At 34.4% G+C, this 13153-nt stretch overlaps 1 protein-coding gene across 3 annotated transcripts in view; it reads right to left on the bottom strand.

Moving 5' to 3' along the window:
• The window catches only part of RSRC1 (arginine and serine rich coiled-coil 1), a 457053-nt gene that overhangs the window by 215271 nt on the left and 228629 nt on the right, over positions 1-13153 (bottom strand). For all 3 annotated transcript variants that reach the window (XM_027113218.1, XM_027113213.1, XM_027113204.1), the window contains exon 5: positions 9784-9820. In XM_027113218.1, the coding sequence (XP_026969019.1) occupies positions 9784-9820 (37 nt within the window). The remainder of the gene's footprint in view (positions 1-9783; positions 9821-13153) is intronic.

Raw genomic sequence — 13153 nt, forward strand, 5'->3', positions numbered from 1 at the left:
AAATGAAAGAAGTGAAACAGAGAGGTTGTGTGCATTGCTGGAGGTCACACCATAAAATCATGTTCTCCCAGCTCCTCATGCTGTGCTTTTCCTAAAGTAAACAGACTACGTATGTTAAAGTTAAATACAGATGCTATGAATCTGTGATAAATGGTAATGAGTGTGGCCAAAGATACCACTGTGGCAAAGGCATTCTCCATCTTAACTCCTAATGCTTTGATGGAAGAAATAAAAAGAAACCCTGTTACCTCTGCTGCTATTTCTCTCTCTGCAGTTACAGACCTTAGATCCTGAGAAAAGCATGAAATAACTACCAGGTACCTTGTGGGGTCCTATGCAATGAAGCAAAACCTATGGTATCCTGAACTAGAATATAAAAAATATCCGAATACAATATTCAGTTACTCTCATGGTTTTGAGAAGGACTGACTATCAGACTCTTGAATAATGGGAAGTGGGGGTTATTTAATGCACTTGGTTTTACTTTATAAAGCTTTAATAAGCACATGTGCATAAAAGTCAGACAATAAATTTTATCTAGGTTAAACATAAATCTGAGACTATTAGTAATATCATGAAAATTACATGACATATTGTCTTTTTTTTTTTTTAAAGCTAACTGGCCACCATTTTCTACCAAGACCACCGTGTCTTAAAAGAGCAACAACAACTGACAGATCTTTCTTTGGAAGAGAGGGGAGGGAGAAAGGGTAGAAAAAAGGCCCAAGTTCCTGCTGTTTGATTGACTAGATAATATTTATTAATCATTTACTGCAGAAGCAAATTTTAATAAACTTGTAACTGATCAAAATGTTTCAGAGAAATGCATCACTGACAAGGTACTGTTTCTGACTGAAATGTGAGCCGGTTCCCAGATTTAGGACTTGTAAACTGCCTAAGAAATCAAGGCAGTAACACGATATTAATATTTAATCCACATTAAAGGTATTTTAATTTGCATACATTCATAGGACACACTTGTTTTTTAAAAGGAAAGAGAGAAAAATTTATAGAATTGATCCTCCAGAAAGAAGAAAAACTTCATGCTGTTTTATCTCACGATCACAGTTTAAGGAAAGTGTCTGTTTTAATATGCACATTTACCCTAAACCTGAAATATATATCAGCTTAGGTAAAAAAAAAAAAAAAAAAAAAAAATTAAAATGCTGGGAGGAGAGGAATCTATTACATTGAAGTCCCTAAATAGTATATGAGATAATAGTTTTCATCAGTGTTTAATAAATATATAGAGTGTATGAGAAACATCAGTGTATTGTGAGATAACTATGTTCTCAAACTCATTTAGAGAAATGTCAAAAATATTTTTTTGGGAACACAGTGGTGAAACATTAAAATAAGACAGGTATTTTAAAACGTAACAGACAAAGGATGAGTGACTTTAGAATAGGGTTCATAACCTCTGTTTGAGAATAGGGTTCAAAACCTCTGCATGCATCCTCAAAAGTATAACAATAATACATAACCTGTATTTACGCTTGCATTAAATAAAATCTTTAGTCTGTGAACTGAAATACAGCCGTTTTATTTGCGAGTTCTACACAAAATAGCCTAAAACAGAGAGAAAAGGGCTTTTATTAGAATGTAGTATTATTGATGAGCATGTAATAGCAAGAGCCCGCCTACATTTCTGGCAAGCAGCAACTATATTCTACAAACCACTGATGGGCTAAACAAGCTATTAATGACAGTTGCTTTTCAACATTTAAAATGGTCAGACTGTGTTGCCTGACCACAAGGACAAGTAGGTCATCACTCTCAAATGTTATACAATATAAGAAACATAAATGAGACCTCTGTGGGGAGAAAAAACCCACAGGTATGGCTCCAGAGTTCTTTGGCTATTCAACTATTAATAGAAAGCAAATCCCACTTAAAGTTGTAAATACTTGTAACCCATTTTACTAAAAGATTTATCATCACTTATTTAACTTTCCACCTACAGCTGAACAAGGTATTATTAGTCCTAGTGTCCAGCTCCAGCCCTGAAATATACAACTTAATATCCAGAACCCAAATAAAAAAAAAAAAATTAGCCCTTTGCTACTCTCACAGAGTAAGATGATGAAATTTTTCACCCTGTATAAACCTGTGGAGTGTCTGTCTCCCTGGGTTTATGAATGCCCAACTAATCATTCATAGGTTGCAGAATCATACTCAATGAGTATATGGGGGAACATCTAGATTTTTCATCAGATTCAGAGGGCCTTGTTCATTGGACACATGTCTTTCAAGTCAATGCCTTTCAATGTACTTTTCTTTCTGGTGGTCACTGGACCAGCAGCATTAGCCTCACTTGGTAGCTTGCTAAATGTAGAATCTCAAGTCCCACTCCAGACCCAGAGTTTAAACAATATCCCCAGGAGGTTCATATGCACATTAAAGATGGTGAAGCACTGACCTAGAACATGTCCCCCCACCCAAACCCACCTCCAGTTATTTGACTTTTCAGAAAAGAGAACAAGGGAAGTTTAGAAATATCATACTGATCAGGATAATTCACTTCATTCCCTGCTGGGCATGGCACAGCAGTCCTTTCAAGCCAGAAACAACCCACAAAACTATTTTGACCTAAAAAAAAATGACAACTTTTCATATAGCTCAACCTAATATATTCAGATCTCAATCCCTCTCCCAAGAGGAAAAGATAGCATTATTTTTATAGATTGCTAATAAAACAATCATAGCTATATTATAATCAAATGGCAAGGTTCTATCTCCTGTACACTTTCATAATTTAACAATAAAAATGCATGTTAATGTCACCTACTTGACTGTATTAAAAACACTCTAAAAAGTAAATCTTTTAACCCCCTATTACATAGTTCAATAAAGGTTACTACTCACTATATTATCCAGAATTTAAAAACATAGGATGGCAGAAAAATATAGAGTCAGCTACCTTTGATATACAGAGAACTTAAGAGTCAATTTTCCACACGCTAGGACATCTTTAATAAAAAAAAGTCAGGCGCAACATCACCATCTAATAACCACCCACCTCCACTCCTTCAACCCTGCTGTGTTAACAGACATACACTGGAGTCACATCAGACGGTCTTTAATTTGTATATGATTCTTCATCAAATAAAAAATACTATTTCCTTAAGTTCATTATAAAATCTAAGCACAACATTATAAGCAATGTTTCCACTCATTTTCTCTAAGCTTAAATAGATATGGACACTGAACTCTGAGATGTTTTGTATTCAATTCTGCTGACCATTCGGCAGGACCCTGTAGGAGGACTCCTGAGGATTCAAGGTCTATTCAACATTGATTTCTGACATTTTTCATTATGAATTTCTCATTTGAGGCAAAATTTTTCAAAGACATGCCACCCTGTGCCACCCCTGATAATGGCTGTAAGTTTAATACATAACTGGAAGTACAAACAAAAATCATCTACAGAAAAACAAAGTGCAACACTAAAATGCCAAAATAGTGAACATACGCCTAGGATTTGGTGTTACCATAGCACCAGCTAGAGGAAAGGGGCTTGAAAAGGAGTGGGACCAGAAGAGGCAGCCTCAGGAAGCTGCTTCTGGGAGAAAATCAGGTAAACAGAATACATGTCAGTGACAAGAAAGAAAGTAGTAAGAAACAAACTGCTAAAGAGAAACAAGACATGTCAACCCCTTCCTCCCTGCCACCCCCATCATCATCTGTTAGAGAAATTACGCTTCGATGTACTGCAGAAGACGGCAACCCTTAAACTAGGAACTCTGTCTACAAAATGTCTAGGATTTCTAAAACGAAGGAAGGAAGGAAGGAAGGCAGGGAGAGAGGGAGGAAGGGAAGGAAGAAAAAGAAAGAAATCAAATCACCCCCATATAAAGCTACTATAAGAAGTAACTAGAAAACGCAAATTAAAACATTTCAGTAGATGAAAATTCTTCTCCTAAAACCAACTACAAAGCACAAGACTCATTTGGACAAATAACAAAAAGAAAACCTAGAATCAGACATTCAAAAAATAAAAACAGAAATGGAAGGAAAAATATTTCAGATATGGAAAATACATTATAAGGTGCACAAAGAAGAATAAATTTGAATGAAAATTTAATAAGAAATACTGAATAAAAGCAGGAAAACAATTCAGAGAATAAAGACAAAGTAAAATATTAAAAAGACTCAGAGAGAAAGGGACTAAAATAGAAGACAAGCAAAGAAAGATTATATATTGGAGTCACTAAAGAAGAAAATAAAACAATGGAACGGACTAATATTTAATTCTATAATCCATGAAAATTATTTCTAGAAATGAGAAAACTTAAGTTTACATATGAAATTGCCCAGAAAAATTAGCCAGAAACAATCAACTTTGAGAATTATCCTAGTAAAAGCAAGATCAATGAAAAAATGGCAATGTCTCAAGGCAAAAAAATCTAATTATTTATAAGGGTAAAAAAAATAAGGCAATGGGCTTCCCTGGTGGCGCAGTGGTTGAGAGTCCGCCTGCTGATGCAGGAGACACGGGTTCGTGACCCGGTCTGGGAAGATCCCACATGCCGCAGAGCGGCTGGGCCCGTGAGCCATGGCCGCTGAGCCTGCGTGTCTGGAGCCTGTGCTCCGCAACGGGAGAGGCCCCAACAGTGAGAGGCCCGTGTACCGCAAAAAAAATAAATAAATAAGGCTGGTACCAGAGACATCAAGAGCAGAATAATATCTCAAGAAAGTCAAGGAAAAAACTGTAAGTGAAGGGTTTTATGTCCAGTCAAGCTGTCATTCAAGTCGCAAGACTCCAGAAAAACAGCTTGGAATGTACAAGATCTTGGAGAATAATGTACATAGGAGCTTTTCCTGAGGAATATACTAGTGGATGAGTTTTATACAAACAGGAGATAAATGGGGAAATATCAGCAAACAAACTGATGGCAAATATTTAATATATTTAATTTTAAAGGTGATTCTAAAACAACGTAAGCGTGGCTGGAAGAATAGTATGCAAACATTTTATATTCTAACAAAGTAGCAAAAAACACAGCAAGAAGAAATGGGAGGAAAAGGAAGAAAGGGAAAATACAACAGGAGCATTGTCTATAATGAAGGTAACAGGTGGGAGTCAAAGGATGTCATCTATAAGGTTAAACAGGAACAAGGGGGATTAAAACCATTATAAAAGGTATAAATACAAAGGCAACCACTAGAATAAAAATGCAAACCTTCCTAAGTTTCATCATCATAATTACAATAGCTCTTCAGAGACAATTCTCCATAACATTCTATACATGTTATATCAGCCATCAGCCTTTGTTCAGAACTATCTTTTCAAAGAGGTTTGGTACAGCAAACAGTCTTTGGTATAGCAAAGATGTTCAGTATAGCAAACAGCAAGACAGAGACAGAATCTCCCCCTGGGCCAGAAGGCATGTTTGTTACCTAACTAGGATAATAAAGATAATGTCTTTCTCTTGGGCAAAGTTTGGGCAGATTTTCTAACAGCTCCTTAAAGAACTCCTAAATCTGGAGCCCCTCAGCGATGACACAAACCCACTGGGTATGCAGCATCACCCCATGGGACTTGGGGGTCAAGGGGAACCTATACAGCCATGAAGTACGTGCTACTTTTTGTGCTGTTAGTAAGAAAATGCTTTGTCTCTGACGCAGGGAATCTTGTGTCTTCTGTCAGCATGTATGAAAGTGTAGCAGGCATGCAAGTTGGGCTAAAATCTTAATAAAGGAGACACAGCTAAATAGAGAAAGAAATATAGTAAATATAATGATACACACAGTAATTATGGAGTGATTTACAGGATATACTGATAAGTGAAAACAGCAAAATAGAAAGAAGTATACACAATATGCTTTAAAAAAATTATTTATTTGTTTATTTTTTGGCTGTGCTGCATGGCTTGCAGGATCTTAGTTCCCCAACCAGGGTTCAAACCCGGGCCCCTGGGAGTGGAGGCACAGAGTCCTAACCACTATACCTCCAGGGAATTCCTTACAATATGCTTTTTATAAGAAACAGGAAATAGGAATACATACACATATGCATATACATATATATATACACATAATTTTACAAAAAGCACAGGAAGGATAAACAAGAATTTAATAAAATATGCTACCTACGAGGAATAGAGAATAGCTAGAAAGGAAGGGAGTGACACCTCTCTGACGATACTACTGTGTATCATATTTTGACTTCTGGAAGCATGTTAACATTATAGATATTCAAACATAATTAAATCTACAAGAATGGGAACAAAGGCACCTAAAATTGAATGCAAATGGAAACAAATGAATGCCACTATATTTCAAAGGAATAAACTACACTCAAGGGGAAAAAAAACTACAAATAAATCTTGAAATCTTTTATTTAAGTTTATTTTCAAAATATATAGCTGTACTGGAACTATTTTATGTATATTATATGATTGAGCAAATGGGTAAATGTATTAGTGTTGTTAGCAGTCCAGGTTCTCCCTTTACATAAAGGGAAATACAAATATGAAACGGGGGAGGACAAGGAAGAATTCTGTGGTTTGGATCGAAATTGGAGGTATCAGTATGACTCACACGTTCTTCAAAATATTTATCTACTTACCTACCTACCTCTATTTAACTATCTAATCTAGCACTGAAAGGTCCTAGAAGTAATGAAATCGCAGAGACAATGAGCATATCACATGTCCAGACCTTGATTCCTAAAATACCATTTTCCTCTAAAATGGAATAGGGTAATTTGAAGAAATGGCTGATTCTGGAAGTGGGACAGGGAAGGTATAAGATAAGCCTGAAACATCTTGTTGTGTCAGAAAATGAGGACGTGCTTAGAAAAAAAAAAAGGGAGTATGTTGAAAGGACCCAGAAACCATCTTTAAAGAAGATTCTCTGGACAAATCTGTGACAATCTGAGTGTCAAAATAAATAAGAAAAGTAACTGATAATAACCTAGTCATGAGTCTTTGCTCACAATAAGTAAATAAAATAAGAAAGAAGGATGGGCTTTTCCTCATAGTGGAATGCTGGCTGCTAAATATAGGGGGAGTGGTAGAGCTGGAAAAATCTCAATTTTGCAATCATCAGGCAAGAATCATCAATGGATGTCGGGGGCACCAACCTTCAAAAGTTCTGTCTAGAATTTTAAACAGACATAGACTTTATGGGTAGTACACAAGTTTGTGAGAAGAAAAATAAAATGGTATTGGGGAGTAAACTATAAGAAATTTAAGCTAAGAATGATATGCTGGACAGTTCCCAGGAAAAGTTGGCAACATAGAAAAGAATGATAGACTAAAGACTGAATCAAGGGCTTGAGAGATTGTGACAAATAAATGAATTGGCCCTTGAAGAGGTTTCAGGGAAACAGAGTCCACCTATCTTATTCTTCTCTCCATACACCCACACTTGTTACAGATAACTATATATACCAAGAAGAGCCCATAAACAGAGTACAAAGACAGTGCAACCATATATGTGTTCTTGTGACAAATATACTGCATGCCATTTTTCTTAACTCATTTAAATTTATATGGCTTTCACCCTCTCTTAGAACAATGCTAATTTTCTATGATAATCCAGATAAATTTGACAAGACAAGAAGGGTACATAAAGAAGAGATTAACTCCAAATGTGTGGGATGTTCTCATTTTAATGTTACACCATATATTTTTTAAAATCAATCTATTAGAATCTATACTTTAATTATATTTGGTATGCAGCCAATTCAAAGAAGGGGTACGTGTGCTAGAAGACAAGGGTTATAAGTATCTGTTCAGCTGGAAAGTGGAGAGACCAAACCTAAGGAGCCCACAGTTGCTAGACAGACAGGTTTCTTTGTGCTCAACCAATGAATTCTTAAGTTCACTTCCTTCTTAGGCAGTTATAAAGAATATCATTGACTTTACTGAATGTTATTAGTGTACAAAGCAATATATATGTGTATATATGTGATATTATGTATTCATGTATTCATATTATTGTTAATAGTTCACAGTCAGTGGGTCAAGTTTACAATATCAAGTTATAGAATTTGAATGACTTAAGTAAAATGCATTAAAATCATCTACTTCCACTACCTGTTGTACTAATCATGGCTCTCTCATCCCTAAAATGCCTTATCTTTGAAATACATTTGATGTATGTGACCCAGATAAAATGAAATATAACTCAGAGTCAAAAATGGAAAAGGTTTTTAAATACTTTTAGCTGAAGAATTCTTTGTTCAGATGAAATCTTATTTTAAAAGGTTAAAAGTATACAAAATAACTAAAAGTGGGAACTATTCTGGCTAAAGTGGGCAGGGGAATTCTGGAGTGCCACCTGTTTTGGGGAGACTTCCTGGCAGCCCAAGGCAGTTAGAAAACCACTGCTGCATAAGATTATAAGTAGAGTATAAATGCATGAAATTGTCACTGAATGTAAGTTCATACTAGTGAGTATTAAAAAAATATGGAATTTAAACAAAAAAAAAGAATCTAACTCATCTACTGATGAATATGAACCAAGTAAATATACAGTCTTTTTATTAAATAGTAATTTACAAGAGAAGTATAAAAGACAGCTCATTTTGGAACTATGTTAGCTGTTCTTCCTTGTTATAAGCTGTCAATTGATACTGGCATTAGATATCTTAGATTAATATTTTTATTCTGATGTCCATATGTATGTCCTAAATATCATGTGCCACAATGAAGTGATAAACAGGGATTCAAGAAATAATTTTTAATAATGAGAATAACAATATTATTTAATTACTTCTAATCTGGACAAATATATATACTTCAATTTTTCTAACTAGTTTATTATATTCTGCTTTTAATAATTAAATCTGTAATTTTTAGGATGATTTTATCGTTTTTAAAAAGTCTAGGTTTCCTCAGTTTCCTTTAGCTATTGAAAGAAAAACCAAAAATCCTTTCTAACTCTAAAACTACTATAAATAAAAATGAAGCTGCCTCTTGCTACTGTTTGCTTTGTGGAAGCAGAACAAAAGCACATTAATAGTTAACAAAGCTACAATATGATATACGAATGAAGTCTTGCATTAAAAAAGTACTTAGATTGTATTTACAAAAGAATCTCTATCATTAATTATTCAACGTTTGGATTTGACCAGAAACCAGAGCATGACTTTATAATGCTCTGTTTAAATGAACTACTTAATGTTGTAATGAACACTCAATGTGGTGAGCTCAATGAATTTTGGACCTGGTATAATACAACAGTTCTTCCAATTTTCTGATGAATTGACAGATTTTAATGTTAAGTCAGTTGGAATTTTACTTGTTTTAAAAATGTTTACTTAAACCAAAAATTTTGCATCTCAATTATTTTATATTCTAAAACTGAATGTAGTTTAAACTAATGCATTATTCATAAAGCAAAGACATCAGGAAAAACAAAGCTGTGCACTTCTTTCAAAGCAGTTAAATTGCTAAAACATACCATATTTATGCATGCAATATTTGATTGTGTTTTTCTTAAAACACAAGCTTGTTTTTGTCAGATCAAGATTTGCCAAAAATTCTACACCAAACACTTTTCTTTATAATTAAAGCAATCATCAATCCAAGGATTGTCATCCATTTTATTTCATCTCTACATCAGAAAAAAATGTAATTTAAAAAAAATTTTAATTCCCTTGAAATGATAAGATAAATGAAAATGTAAGTGCCTTCACGTAATAACAGTAAGCTGACCCTTTGGGAAATGGTTGACTTTCTCAATACAAGGTATTCAAAGCTCATTCAAGTGTTCATTTAGAATGCAGATATCAAAGATGATGCAAATGTTCAAGAGAAAATTAGAACTTACCAGATGTTCTAATACAGCTTTGATGCTTCCAGATTCCCTAAAATAGAAGAATAAAAGTTTAAAATAGTTGTTAAACCCTTGTCTGCTATAATTTATGTTTACCTCAAAAATATTTTACAAACCCTTATAATTTTTTCATATATCTTTCCTAATGTTCATAATAACTTTGTTTTTAAGGACAAAACAATTTCCTTACGGAACAGATAATTTATTTATATCTAATAGTAGTACTACCGCTAAAATTGATATTCGTCTAGTAGAAAGAATGTTTCAGACTTTTCAAAGTCAGTGGAGAACAAAAAAGAAATCAAATGTGTTATTTTACTATTTGCACACTGTCTTTATTTTACATTAGCTATTTCATTAGAGTTTATGTTTTTTCAATGTTTATTATGAAAATGTTCAAACATACAGATTCTTTCCACAATCTAGAGTCTACAATTGACATTTTACTACATTTGCTTTATCAAATATCCATCCATCAGTAGGTGCATTTTTATATAAAAAATGGCCACAAAAAGAATGTTTGTGAGTACATAGTTAAATAAGTCAATCTTAAGTTTTTTCCTAGCATGAATTTTATCAACTTAGTGCCCACTACAAATCAGAACCTAAGACTATTGTAATATTTAAAAGCAAAAAAATCACCAATGGAAACACAAACATCAAATATCACAATATATTTTAAGTATTTAATTTCTTGCTTTTCACTTTAAAAAAGAGTGCTGATGAAACTAAAAATACAAATAACTGTGCAAGTAGCAAAGGTAATTTAAATACACATTTGGTGAAATATGGCAATAGTGAGATATTTTTCCTGATTTCGGTCAATGCTAATTTATTAGTGACAAATGGACTTTGACTTTTCTCACTCCAACAAGCAGTATTTGAATTCCATCATTAACATCATGCCTTATCTGTTTTAACATAAAATTATACTTCTACCACATTGCAGAAAATAATTATGAAACATCCAACAACAGTACTGCATTCATGATGTTTAATCTTTTCCCCATACCCCTTTCTTTCTCTAAAGGGGCCCCAATTTTATTTCTTTTCTCTTTATTTTGTCTCCAATTTTTTTTTTTTTTTTGGCCAAAAATCTACTTACTTCTGTTTCCTTTGTCTTGCTATACAATCTTTTCAAATTTCCCTATCTTTTCCCTTTGGCTCTACTGCTTGAAAACTATACTCATGGCTTCCAACCTTTGCTCTCACTGCCCAGTCTGGCATCCTGGGAATAAATTCCACTGTCTACTGATTAGTACTCATCTTTAGCCATTCTCTCTTCTGCTTTCTGCTTCTGGCAATGCTATATATTCAACATTTAAAAATTTAAGGATTTCTGAAACTTATTCTCTGGATGCAGTCCTAATGAAAAATGACAGAAATAAATTGTAACAAGGTGTCAGAGAAGGCCAATAGCTACATAAATAATTATTTTTACCTTTATTATTATAAAATTAATGTATTTGCTGGAGCTGGAAGTCAGATGAATCTTTAAGTTTTCACAAGGAAATTCTCATATAACCATTTGTGCAATTTAAAATTTAAACAAAAAAATAATACATATAGTGAGACATCTGACAGTGTAATATGTATTTATGTGTATGTATACAGGTTACAATAAAATTAAACCTTCCTCCCATCAGTGACTCCCAATTCTCAATCACTGGTATTAGTTATTTGTTTGTCCTTCCAAAGACAGTCTATGCATGTGTATGCATGCTGCTGTGTGTGTGTGTGTGTGTTTCTCTTCTTCTTCTTCTTCTTCTTCTTTTTTTTAACCCAAACAGAAGCATAATATACACACTGTTTTGTACCTGAACGTGGCAATCTATCTTGGAGCCACGTATATTTATACTATATAATACACATCTACTTAATTTTTCCCCCATGGCTACATTGTCACATCATGGTTCTTATTAGAAAATAATGCTGCAATATAAAAGAACAAAAATGCTCAGATTCAAAGTACAAGTCCATAATTCATTATCTGAAACCATTGGGGTTAGACATGCTTCATTAGAATATTTTGGATTTTAAGAAAGGTAATAAGGTACATATAGTGTATGTCATAAAACACTGACAGCAAGGCTTGAAGAAGCACCTCATCATCATACATATTAATAATTCTGAAAGAAACATATGAATGTCCACACAAAGTGGGATAAACAAAGACTATAAACAGCCTCATCTCAGGGTAGGTTTTGCTGTCAACTGACTTTGTCACAAACTTAGGGAAAATTTCCCAGTTTTCTGAGTTATTTGCATTTTGGAATCAAGGATAAGAAAAAGAAAGAAAGGAGGGAAGGAAGGAAGGAAGGAAGGAAGGGAGGGAGGGAGGGAGGGAGGAAGGGGGAGGGAGGAAGGGGGAGGGAGGAAGGGGGAGGGAGGCAGCGGGGAGAACAGGGCGGGGGAGAAAGCGGGAGAGGGAGAATGGGAGGAAGGAAGGGAGGTTGGCTAGGTATTGCTTTTTTATGTTTCCAAGTGATTCTTTAAATTAAATAATTCTAGGAAATATGCATTTTGAATGGCATGCCTGAAAGAAAACTAGACATCAACATTGACACTTGCCCCTTTCCTTTGCTACCAAATGTAAACAAATGTAATCAACCACAAGGTCTTGGCTATCCAACGTCCTTAATTATCACTTAGATTTAACCACTTCTTTCTATCTTCACAGCTATGTCTTATTTTAGGCCATCATCTTTTCTCTCCCTGATGACTGCAAAGCTTCTTAATGGGTCTCAGTGACCCCTGCCTTGCCCCATGTCAATTCATTCTCCATAATACATTAAGATCTTTGTAAAATGTAAGCTTGATTATGTCAATTTCCTTCTTAAAATCCACAATATACTACTACACTCCAGTTTACTAATTCCCTCTGTTATTTTGCCAAAGCTATTATCACATGGAAAGTGGCAGCAACAGCCATAACAAACTACTAACCTTGCTTTAATCATCACTGAACCACTCACTCTCTCTACCTGAGATGTTCCTTTTGTCCCAGACTCCTCTAATCCTCCTTATCTATCTGAAATATAAAAACATTCTTCAGAACTCAACCTCAACAAAACCTCCACTGGGGAAACCTCTTTTCCTCATAAATGAGGTACTGAACTCTCCCCATGTGTTCACATCACAAAGTTCTCACACTTTATTATAAATACGTATTTACTTTCCCATTGACAACCACTAAAATGAAAACTCCTTGAGGACATGAATTACATCTTTCTAATTTTTATATCCCAGCATCTAATACAGTGCCTGAATCAGAGTATGTATTCAACTAATAAGAGTCTGACATCTAACCATCATTAAGACAAACTTAGATAGAGAGTCAGTAGCAACCATCCCAGGTCTCTGG

Source organism: Aethalodelphis obliquidens, unplaced genomic scaffold (genome assembly GCF_003676395.1).
Source record: "Aethalodelphis obliquidens isolate GAN/ISIS:26980383/991018 unplaced genomic scaffold, ASM367639v1 scaffold1, whole genome shotgun sequence".
In the NCBI taxonomy this organism is placed as follows: Eukaryota; Metazoa; Chordata; class Mammalia; order Artiodactyla; family Delphinidae; genus Aethalodelphis; species Aethalodelphis obliquidens.